A 12,347-nucleotide genomic window follows, 5' to 3' on the forward strand; every position below is an offset into this window, starting at 1 on the left:
ATGTCACTTCCTCCAGGAAGCCTCCCTGATGTTTCCCCACCCAACTCACTCAGCTTAGATGTCACTTCCTCCAGGAAGCCTCCCTGATGTTTCCCCACCCAATACACCCAAGACTTTTGTTCACCCACCACAGCCTGAATTGCCCCCATTAGCACAGGTCACTCTATGGTACCCTGTGATATAACTAGGATGTCCTCTGTCTCCCCTCCCACACCAAGAACTCCTGAGAGCAGGGCAGAACCAAGTTTATATTTGTGTCTCCAATCTGGTACCTGGTACATGGCAAAGGATGGTGGTTGCCCAGGGTACTAGGGGAGTCTGGGAAGACTGAAATGGGGTGGAGGGATGGAAAGAAGAGGAGAGATAGGAAGGAGGAGGGAGAAGACCCACGAGATCTTTTTACTCAAGAAAAATCATGTTCAGGAAAGACTCTAAAGTATTAAGTACTTATCACACAAGAGAAATGACCAGCCATGGGAATTGAGGCCAATGCTCTTGAGAAGGCCCCGGGTAGCCCCTGCCCCGCTCTGGGCACCCAGTCGGTACCTCCACGAAGAAGGCGGTGGCGGTGATCTCGTGCTTCTCGTCGCCTCGCTCCAGGAGCGGGATGAGCAGGTAGAGGATGCGGCACAGCTCCTGGCAGGAGTAGTGCACCATGGCCCTGGGGGTGAGGGAAGCAGTGCCCTCAGGCGCTCCAGCCCCAAGGGGACCTGCTGCATGGGGGCCTGCCCCGCACTCAAAACTCTGAGCAAGCCCCAGTCCCCTGTGTTCCCGCATCCCCAGGGTTTTCCACCTGAACAGGATCTCAGAGGCCATTTGATCACATTGCTTCATTTTACAGGTGGGAAAACTGACATGCAGAGTGGGAAAGTGACTTGCCCAAGACCACAGAGAAAATGAGTAAGAAAGACAGGCTTACAACCCCTGAATGTGCAGGACCACTCCAGGAGGAAAAGACAGGAAGGAGAGAATGTGAGGACCCAGTCACCGGGCACCAGGCAGCAAGCCAGACGCTTTCAAGTCCTTACTGCATTTGATCCTCACCATTACCCTTTGAGGCAGGTTACTGTTGTTAACCCATTTCATAGATGAGGAAACAGAGGCTTTAAGTGTGAATTGCCCAAGGTCATAGAGCTGGAAAGTTGTAGAGCTGGCGCCCCAACCCAGGGGTCCCTACTCCAGCTGCCTAGTTCATTCTACTAAGCCAGTGATGTTCCAAGCGTGGCCCCTGGATCAGCAGTATCAGCATCATCAGGGAACTTGTTAAAAAAAAAAATGCACATTCTCAAGCCCTCATCTCAGACTAACTGAATTAGAAACTCTAGAAGCGGGGCCCAGGCATCAGTGTTTTAACAAGCCCTGTGGATGATTCGCCCTCAAGTCTGCACTATGCTCTGTTAGTCAATGAATCCAGAAAAGTGTGTCAGCCATGCATAGAGTCTGGAATAAGATAGCCTGGGTTCAAATTCTGTTAACACTAGCTGTGTCACTTTGGGCAAATCACCTAACTTCTCTGGGCCTCAGATTCCTTATAGGTAACTCTGGGAAAGTAATAGTGTTATTCCATCAGTCATTGCTGCTGTTGTTGTTCAGTCACTAAGTCATGTCTGACTGTTTGCGACCCTGTGGACTGCCACACACCGGGCTTCCCTGTCCTTCACCATTGCCCAGAGTTTGCTCGGACTCATGTCTGTTGATTTGATGATGCCATCCAACCATCTTCTTCTCTGTCACCCCCTTCTCCTCCTGCACTCAGTCAGTCACGGTGAGCATTAAATGGAATAGTCTGTGAATAGACGGCTCTTTGCAAGGTGCCTGGAGCATGCAAGTGCTCAATAAATGCAGTTGTATCTTGAGACCCAAGAGGACAGCGCCACCCTTGACGCTCAGGGTCTACGGCTAAGAAGCAGGATCTTGCTACAGGAACCACATTAGTGAAATCAAGGTGCTGCTGCTGCTGCTGCTGCAGCCCCTTATCTCCTTTCCCTTAGGAGGCTGTGTGTGGCAGAGAGGCATTTCCCGGCCTTGCCACTTCCAGGCTGTGTATACCTTTAGTGGATAACTATCCCTCTCTGAACCTTGGCACCCTCCCCTGCAAAATGTGCATTAATAATCCTTGCCCCACAAGTCAGCATAATGATAACAGAAGCAAATGTGTTGAACTCTTACTATATGCAGAGGCTGTTCAAGGTATTTTAATCCTCACCCCAAATCTCAGAGCTGAGTCCTGTTATTATACTGCTGGTAGGAAAACTGAGACACAGAGAAGGAAAGGAACTTTGCCCTAGGTCACACAGCTGGGAAATGGTAAGCTGGGATTCAGAAGCAGGCAGACCTGCTCTCAAACCACACTCTAAACTGCTCGGCTAGACCATCATTTCTGTATTAGCATGGGAATTAAATTAATAATGTGGTGAGAAAGGTGCTTTATAAATAACCCAAGTAGCTCCACAATGCCAGGTACTGTTACAACCCCAGTTTGTAAAACATATGCCATCTTTCACATTTATATTGTCTTCCTGCTGATGGAGACAATACTCTGTCGATCTGAGAGAAGAGGTGAGAGAGCAAGGAAAGGGTCTTGCCCAGAAAGGGATGCAAACCCAAGTCCGTCTGAAGACACTGAGGTCTCTTCCCTCCCTCTGACCCCTGCCCCGGGGTCCTCACCTGGCCAGCAGGGACACTCCGCGGTGGTGGTTCTCTGCCTGCCCCATAAGCTCCCAGCCGCCGTGCTTCTCCAGAAAGTTGGCCTCGTATGAGCAGCCCATCTTCAGCAGCAGGGTTTTCACCACTTTGACCACCCAGCTGCCAAGACAAGGGGGGCCGAGATTTCATGTCACCCTGCTCCCAGCAGGCCAGACCTTAATATATAAAGAGCTCTTACAAATAAATAAGAAAAATTCCCCAAAGTCCTGTACACAATTAGGCAAAGAACAAGAACAGTTGCTCACAGAAAAGGAAATAGAAACGGCATTTAAACTCAACCACATTCATAGTAAGAGAAATGCAATCTAAAATTACAGCAAAATACCATTTTTTTTCAACTTTCAGATTGGCAAAGATGCGATTGTGATGGCAAAGTTGTGGGGAAATGAAGTGTCAAATACTACTGGCAAGCTGGGCGCTTTAGGAGGTACTTCATCGTTCACTCACTGATCAAGAACTTTTCCCACCATATCTTCCTGTTCCACCATAATAGTTAAACACAGAAACCTTTTAATGTGCCCATTCTACTTTCCGGAATTCATCCTATGTGTACAGTCACATGTAAATATCAAGACATATAAACAGCCTCACTCGTGGCAGCGTTGCTTGTAAAAGGCTGTGAAGCACCTAAATCGAGAGGATCCTGGTTAAGTGAATGGTGGTAGATTATAACCTACACAGAGGGATATTATGCGGCTGTTAAAAATAATGAGGCAGCTCTGTGTGTGATGATCTCAAAGACACAGTATGTAATAAACGCAGAAATATATAACTCTGTAAGGGTCACCACCATGGGTGTGAAAGTAGAGAATGAAAACACATTGGCTTAGCTCTGCATCAACCCCGACCGAAGGGCAGGAAAGAACCCAGTTCTTACGAAAGAAAACTGGGGTAAAGAGAGGAACAGAGACTGTTTTACCGTCTTTGAAGATTTTTACTCATGTGCCTATATTAACTGTTCCAGTTAACAAATGAAAATCAAATAGTTCAGCCTTGGTTATAAATCTAATACAAATCATATCTCTAGGGAAGGAGGAGAAAAATTGAAATGGTGATCTCCTTGGAGAAGGCTGATTCCTTCCTGCCATCCAGCCCTAAGCAGAGAACATGTACAGCAGATGTTCACAAATAGCTCTTGAACACGACTGGCTCTGTCTCATAAAAGTGCACTTCTGTTTTCTTTTCTAGCCGCGGAGCTAATTTCTACCAATCAATTGCCCTAAAGACTTTCATAAGAGCCTTTGCTGGTGGCTGTCCCCCCGCCAGGAACAGCAGGAACATACCGTACAGGGACGAAGCCAGGGGTCTGGGCATCTTTCTTGGCATCCTTGCGGGAAGCCACGCGGCAGGGCAGGCTGAGGCCGATGTGGTAATGGACCTGAATGAGCAGGGCCAGGAGCAGTTGTGGATAGATGCGCCTCACACGGCCCATGCAGCTGTTGACAGACAGGAGCTCACACAGGCCGCTGGCTGCCTGGAGGTGGAGGGGAAGCTGGTGAGACGTCGCCACCCACCATCCCAGCACTCCTGACTGGGCCTGGGCTGATTCTCTAGGAGGCTGGTCCTCGATCTTTGCTCTTCTCTGGCCCAACATGGGCAAGACCAGATTCCCCCACCACTGCATCCAGGCCCGCTGGGTGAGCCCTGCCCCAGAACAATCACAGCGACCCTTTGCTGTTGACACAGCCCTGAAAGAATCATGGTGGAAAGATTTCTTCCCACATTTATGAAGTAGAGTCTTAACCCCACTGTGCAGGGCAGGAGACAAGATCAGAGGCATGAAGGGACTTGCCCAAAGATACCCAGCCCCTTGGGGCAGAGTTGAGGCTTGAACCCAGGTTTTCAGATTACAGGAGCCCTGCCTCTTACTGGTTCATAACATCAGTGCCTGGTCAGTGAGGTGGGGTATCAGTTGCCTCTTTGTTGGGGGCTGTTAAAACTAGACTTCCCTCACTGTCTCCACTGAGTGACTTGAGAATATGCCAACACACAGTAATCAGAGGAGTGCGTGATGTGCAAACCAAGGATGGAATGGGCGCTGGTGTCCTAGTCATAGAACTCAGTGCTGGGGGAGAGAGGCAGAGAGATCCAGAGGTAAAGCATGGGATTCAGGGGCAGGAGATCTGAGTTTGAGTCCTGGCACCACCACTCAGTAGCTGTGTGACCTTAGGTGAGACATGGAATGTCTCTGAGCATCAGTATCTTCCTGTGTTAAGCGATAATACCACCCGCTCCTCTATCCACCATGTCTCTGTTCATTGGCTTTCCTCTACCAGATTGTTTTGCTCTCTGCTGAATCCCCAGAAACTGATGAGTATGCCTGGCACATAGTAAGTGCTTAATGTTTGTTGAATAAATAAATCAGCCCAACAAAAAAATTTTTTGAGGGTCTACTGTATGCGCTGGATTCAGGCATCTCATAGATTAATCAAATGACCCACTCTATACACACACACTATTGTTAGATTACAACTGGGGTGAATTCTTCCAAGATGAAGTATGTGATGTGTATGTGCTCAGTCACTCAGTCATGTCCAGCTCTTTGCAACCCAGTGGACTATAGCCCACCAGGCTCTTCTGTCCATGGGATTTCCCAGGCAAGAATACTGGAATAGGTTGCCATTTCCTTCTCCAGGGGATCTTCCTGACCCAGGGATTGAACCCACATCTCCTGCATTGGTAGGCAGATTCTTTACCACTGAACCACCTGGGAAAGAAAGTATAATATGCACAGATTTGATCTGGTCAGAGAGGGCTTCCCTGAGGAGGTGGATAGCTTAAGAAATAAGGGATGAGAAGAAGCTAACTTGGCGGACAGAAATGAAGGTAGAGAAAACAGCATGTGCAAAGGCCCTGTGACAGAAGATAGCACAGTGATTAAGACCTGACAAAGAATAACGAGGTTGGAGCCATGCAAGCAAGAGGATCACACAATATAGTGAGGCCAGCGAGGGTTGCAGGGCCTAGCAGCAGCAGCAGGAGCTCTGTGTTACCCTCAAGGGCAATGGGAAGCCATAGAGAGAGTTGAGAAGAGCAGATGTGCACTTCTCAAAGATTTTCTTAGCTGTGATACAGATTGGAGGGGCTGGAGTGGAAGCAGAGAGGTGAATGGGGTATTATCCAGCTGGCTAGGACCAGGGTGGTGGTGACAGAGCCAGAGAGAAATCTGTCTGTCCACTCAGCCCCCTTCCCACATCAAAGCCCGTTGCCTCCGTGTTCCCAGGGCCAACCTCTGAGAGTGGCAGCAGATGCGCTTAGACATTTTATGTCTCTAAAAAGAATAAATGAGTTACCTCGTTTAATTTTCATAACTGCCATACAAGGTAGATATTATTTCTATTTACAGATGCAGAGACTGAGCCTCAGAGAGGTGAAGTGACTTGCTGAGGTTACAAAATAGTAACAGAGCAAGGCCAGTTCTCAGCCTAAGGTGTGTGAGTCCCGGGTCACTCAGTGCCCACTATTCCAGGCTGCCGTGGTCACTGTAAGTAGCAGCAGGATGGTGCTGCTGGTGGTCCGGTGGATCACAAACAAGAGCCCGGGGACAGACTTGCTCAAGGCCACCCACTTAGCTCCGGGCAGAGCCGGGCACTAGAAGATGGGTGTGCAGAGCTCAGCGAGAGCAGGAGGAGGCCGTGTTGGGGCAGTGATGGAGCTGCTGGGCAGGGGAGGAAGTGGGCAGGAGGAGAGCTCCTCACCGCCAGGGGCACGATGGAGGCCCGGCCCTTCTTGGTCACGGGCTTCTCCTTCAGGCTGGTCAGGAGCAGGTCCAGGAGGTCTCGGATGTCACAGCTGGGCTTGCGCAGTATCAGCTGTCTCCACATCTCTGCTCCATTGCTGACAGGCCAAGAGTAGGGACGGTTAGTGGGGACAAGGGTAGTGGGGCCAACCCTGCCGCCGAATTATTTTGGGAGGGAGAAGGGAAGATGCCTTTGAAATCGCATCCATGAGTGTGCCGAAAAATTTCTTGAATAATCTAAGAAGCCTGGGGCTAACAATGATCAAAAGCCCCACTCAGGTACTCTGCCAGGTGTTTTGCATACAGGTTATGACTTCAGCAAATATTGAGCATCTGCTATCTGCCAGCAGACATGAGCAAGATATTCAAGAAACTCAGGGTCACTGAGTTCTTACAGGGCCCCTCACAGTGGATTGTCAGTCTCATTTTACAGATGCAGAGTAAAGGTTCAGAGAGGTAAAATCACGGATCCAAGACTGCACAGCTAATGAGCTACAGAGTCCAGAAGTGACCAGGTCTGATGACTCCAATGCCTGTTCCTGTTCCTCTATGCCTAGGAGCCCTTCAGGGCCTGGGTCTTGCATTTGTCACATAACATCAAGGAGCTCCCACTCCTGACCCTTAGAAAGCTATACACCAGGGACTTCCCTGATGGTCCGGTGGTTAAGAATCCGCCTGCCAATGCAGGGGACATGGGTTTGATCCTTGCATTTTGGGAAGATGCTGCATGCCGCAAGTGCCAGAACTAGAGAGTAGCCCCGCTCACCACAACTAGAGAAAGCCTGGGAGCAGCAACGAAGACCCAGCGCAGCCAAAAATAAAAAAAAAAATAACAAAAAATTAAAAACAAAAAAGAAGGTGGTATACCAGTCAGGGAAAAGCATCTGGATTAACCCGCACCAGGCTATAGGTTCTATCCTGGGGAGGTGAAAAGTGCTGACAGCCCAGGGCACTAAAGGGTTAACAAAAACCTTCCACCACCACCCCCCCTCACCCCTCAATCTGGTTAAGAGTTGAACCTTCCATTAACTTTCCAGCTCTGTTCCCCTGGAAACTTGATAAAGATAGTATGTCAACTATGTTGCTAGGCAACATTGCTTATGGTAAAAATGACCCAATTGGTAAATTGTGTCTGGGTGAAAAAGAACTGCAAATGAACTCTAAGGACCACTGGGGACGCTGCGGCATTGAGCTTCTCAGGGTGCAGCCACTCTTGCGACTGGGCTTGTCCCTGTGAGAATCTGGGAGGCAAAGTCCACAGAGTCATTATAAGAGATGCGAGTTCCTTTAAAGCCCAAGCCACTTAAGCCAGGGTAGCACCTACATCTTTCAACTGGGAGGCCCAGGGCCAATACTAGGATGAGGAAAGTGAGGCATCCAGGGCACTACATTTAAGGAGGTCCTCACTCTCAGGCATGCACAGGAGTGGCATTTGCGAGCGAGGCCTCCTTAAATCTCATCCCAGCTCTGTCTAATCCTCCTGCACAGGCTGCTGTAAGGATACCGCCCTGTCCTACATCCTCCTGAAGTAACTGAAGTCAGATGTGGTCCTGGCAGTCTTGAGTCTGAATGTTTAGTGGCTCTAAGAAGAAAATTCCCTGGCTTGCAGTGAAGCCAGAAAGGGTTAAATTCTTCCGGGTGGGAGATGGGAGTGTGTCACTCCTGCACTGCTCTCCCTGGTTTCTGTGAATGACACCAGGTCTCCTGGTTAGAAGTGCACCCCACTTGCACAGTTCTGCATAATTCTTTTCCATTCACTCTCAACCAACCGCCTTAAGACGTGGATCACACACTTCTGCCTTGTTTTCATTCAGAGGTGTGGGAGCATTTCCTGGGCCAGGAGCCTAGAGCAGCCAGATTTGTCTCTCTTGCCCACAAGCTGATCACCATCTGGCCACAGTCCCCTCTGCCATCAGACCAGAGCTCCCTGAAGGCTGACAACATGGAGCACAGGGCATGCACTCAGCATGACTGGCTGCTTTACTGATCATGCCCACCCATTCGGGGTGAGAATGTGGGTGCTATTTTCTCCTTTTACATATGGGGAAAAACTGAAGCCCAGAGAGGCCAACAAAGCTACCCAAGACCACACAGCATCTGGAGGCAGAGTTAGGAACAACATTCAGTTCTTTTTCCCATGGCATCATTGAAGAGCTCTGGGCTTGGGGTTGGTCAGATCTGAGTTTAGGTCCTCATTCTGCTGCTTATTCAGTAGGTTCCTAAGGCTAGAAACTTTCCATAAGCCTCAGTTTCCTTATCTGTAGAATGGGGTTATTATACTTGTGAGAGAACAAATAAATGTTCAGCACAGACACCTGGCAGGAAGGGCTTAAGGGTTGTCATAAGCAACATAGATCATGGAAGAGGGACCACTGGCGGGCGAGGGACTCCCCTGGGTAGAAGGAGGGATTCCCAGCCCCGGAATAGGGGGCTGTATCAACTCTCTGAGAGGCAGTGACTGGAAGCACCCATCACTTGGTACCTGTCCAGTGGGAGGGGACACATGAGCAGGGCGATGACGACCTCGGTCATGAAGGAGCTGGCCAGGAGAGAGACGGGCAGCAGAGCCACCTCGCGGGCCCGCGGCTCCTGGATGTGGCTCAGGTGCACATAGATGCCATGCATGATTTCTGGGATCTGGGGCACAGCCAGACCACCAGGGAGCAGGCAGAGGGCCAAGCGGAGAAGCCAAGGCGGGATAGGGGAGCAGGGAGATGGGAGGAGGGAGAAGAGGGCGATGAGGAAGAGGAGGGCACAGAGGGGAGAAGTGGGGAGACAGGCAGGCAGAGCGCCTGCCCCTTCCCTGGAGACAGCTTGTCTTCACTGCCCTCCCGCACCCCTCACCAGACAGTTGAGCCCTTGGGGGCTGATAAGCAAGTTGAGAGCATCTAGAACTCATTCACCACCCACCCAGCCCTACCTGCAGGATTAGCGAGCCCTGTGGGGTCTCCCAGCCCAGCCCCTGCCCCCAGGGGACCTTACCACCTCCAGCGCCCTGTGTCGGTACCATTCCAGCACCGAGCTGAGCGTGACCTCCGAGGCTAGCTGCATCATCTCCCCCAAGTCCTTCTCCCGAGCCTCAGAGCCACCTTTCAGCCCTTCCAAGGCTGCTAGCAGCAGGTCCTTTACCTGCTGGGGCCCCAGGAAATCTCCGAATTCCTGAAACAAAGGCAGAGAGATCCTGACACACGTGGGTAGACCCGGAGTGAGACCTGCATCAATGCACAAATGCCGCCAGACATGGGCAGAGGTCAGCAAAGGGACCACATACTCGGTTAATCATTGAGTGTCAAACCCTTTGACGAACTGTGACAAAAAGAGGGGGTGACATGACCTCTGCGCCCCCAGAACTGGGTGCCACATACTATGGCACAGACCAGAGGGGTGGGGAGCCCACAGGATGGACCTATGTGGTTGAGGAAGGCATGTAAAGGAATATAAAAGGGATTGAGCCTAGAGGGCTGGAAGGAGAGGAGGTGGCACTGGAGAAGGCTGGTGCTGCCCCTCCTCCCTCGTCCCCATCCCCCAGGAAGGCCCAGGGCTAGTGGGTAGCAGGTGGTCACCGCAATCACACGAAGAATATTCTGGCATGGGCTGACAGGGTTGTAGGGCCCCAGGAAACGCTTGTTGCTCTCATACAGCTCCTTCTTATTGGTCTCTTCCTTATCTCTGGCTCCTGCAAAACAAGAACCTTTTCAGTGACACCTAACTACCTATTTTGTTTCTTAACTTTTTGCTAAACATGGATGTCAAATGTGCATAAATCATAGGTAACCAGCATGATAAATCTTCTTGATGAGCACATCCAGGTAGCTCTCACCCAAGTCAAGAAACAGAACACAGTCAACAACCCCAGAAGGCCCTCCCATGCCCCTGTTTCAGGCCATAATCCCCCTCCCTCACTCCTATTCGGACTTCTAAATCCACAGATTAGAGCTCCTTGCTGTTGGACGTCATATAAATGGACTCCTTCTCTATGTTATCCTTTATGTCTTGCTTTCACTCAACATTTATGTTGGTGAGATTCACCCACATTGTTGCAAGCCGCTTGGGTTCATTCATTCCCAGTGCTGTACAACTTTACACAGTATGAATATACTACCATTTACTGGTCTACTGTTCTACTTCTGATAGATATTTGGGTTGTTTCCAGCTATTATACATAGTGTTGATATGAATGTTCTATTATATCTAGTCCATGCCTTTTGTAGGCATGTAGCTAGAAGCAGAGGCTTCCCAGGTGGCTCAGTAGTAAAGATTCCACCTGCCAATACAGAAGACATGGGTTCAATCCCTGGGTCAGGAAGATCCCCTGGGGAAGGAAAGGGCAATACACTCCAGCATTCTTGCCTGGGAAGTCCCACAGACAGAGGAGCCTGGCGGGCTACAGTCCACGGGGTCTCAAAAGGGTCAGACATGACCTAGCAACTAAACAACAACAACAGCAACAAGCTAAAAGTGAAATTGTGTCCCAAGGTGGGTAGAGGTTCTGCCTTAGAGGATATTGCCGAAAGTTCTCCACGGTGGGGACCGGTTATGCTCCCATCAGCAAGTGTGTGAGAGTTCACTGGCTTCACATCTTGCCAGTGAATTTTCTGTTCCACTTTTGCTGAGTGTGTGGCAACACCTCTTTCTAAACTTGCAGTTCCCTTACCCCTGGTATTCCCAACCTCCCTTTTCTATTTTTTTCTTCTTTCTTTTATACTCATCATCATCTGACTTACTATATATATTACTTGTTTATTTTGTTCATTGTGTTCTGACAACAAGAAGATAAGCTCAACAGGAGGACTACTGAATTAATTTTTTTTTCCTTCTGTGTCCCCAGTGCCTAGAATAGTACCTAAAAATTGGAGATCCTTATTTTCTACTGAAGGAAACACATTTTAGGCACATTTCCTGAGTCTTATGGTGGTCCTACCTGGATTCCTCAGCATGTACAAGATACAAGACGTGGGCATGAGGAAGGGTCATTGAGGCAGAATAGCATACAGACCAAGCAAGCAGGTTGTCTGCAAAAGGAAGGAGCTTGAGACCTGATATCAGGCAATGTGCGTACATGCTAAATCGCTTCAGTCATGTCCAATTCTTTGTGATCTCATGGACGTAGCCCATCAGGCTCTTCTGTCCATAGGATTCTCCAGGCAAGAATATTGGAGTGGATTGTCATGCCCTCCCTCCAGGAGTTCTTCCAGACCTAGGGACTGAACCCACATCTCCTGTATCTCCTGCATTGGCAGGTGGGTTCTTTATCACTAGCACTACCTGGGAGGCCTAGTATCAAGCAGACCAAGGTTCAAATCCTAGCTTTGCTGCTTCCTACAGTCCAGAGGCCTGGATAAATCAGTCCTTGAGAATCTAACAGTGGGAACTTGTCCTTAGAGTCACCACATAAAATACAAAATACCCAGTTAAATCTGAATTTCCAATAAACCAGTAATTTTAGCAAAAGTATGTCTTAAATATACCAAAAGGTACTTACTGTTTTTCTGAAATTTGTATTTAACTGAGTGTCCTGTATTTTTATTTGCTAAATCTGGCAATACCAATCGAGTGTATACTATTCCTGTCCCCAAGACTGAACATTAACATGACTTATATCACCTTTATCCATCACTCAGAAGATATACGTGGCTCTTGGGCAGAAGGGAAAGTCTCCTAGGGACTAAATCTTTGCCCCAGATGCTAGAAAACAAGAAGAGCAGGTATACCATATATATCCCAAAAGACTGAAACTAATAAGATGGGGAGGGATGGCCCATGATGTGTGGAACGAGCTGGTCATTTTACACATATGATCTCATTTACTCTTCCAAAAAGCCTGTGGTTTGCATCCTACTGTGTCCTTTTTACAAATGAGGAAACCCAGGCCTCAACAAGAAAAGTACTTGCCTGAATTTGT

The 12,347-nt window shown here is 49.1% G+C and overlaps 1 protein-coding gene across 1 annotated transcript in view; it reads right to left on the reverse strand.

Moving 5' to 3' along the window:
• MROH7 (maestro heat like repeat family member 7) overlaps positions 1 to 12,347 on the reverse strand; it is a 51,021-nt gene that overhangs the window by 12,041 nt on the left and 26,633 nt on the right. Inside the window, exons 11-17 of the mRNA XM_025288658.3 lie at positions 10,009 to 10,121; positions 9,428 to 9,604; positions 8,928 to 9,082; positions 6,405 to 6,543; positions 3,990 to 4,180; positions 2,668 to 2,805; positions 547 to 661 (exon numbers count right to left, since the gene is read on the reverse strand). Coding sequence (XP_025144443.3) covers positions 547 to 661; positions 2,668 to 2,805; positions 3,990 to 4,180; positions 6,405 to 6,543; positions 8,928 to 9,082; positions 9,428 to 9,604; positions 10,009 to 10,121 — 1,028 coding nt within the window. The remainder of the gene's footprint in view (positions 1 to 546; positions 662 to 2,667; positions 2,806 to 3,989; positions 4,181 to 6,404; positions 6,544 to 8,927; positions 9,083 to 9,427; positions 9,605 to 10,008; positions 10,122 to 12,347) is intronic.

The sequence above is a fragment of the Bubalus bubalis genome, chromosome 6 (assembly GCF_019923935.1).
Source record: "Bubalus bubalis isolate 160015118507 breed Murrah chromosome 6, NDDB_SH_1, whole genome shotgun sequence".
NCBI lineage: Eukaryota > Metazoa > Chordata > Mammalia > Artiodactyla > Bovidae > Bubalus > Bubalus bubalis.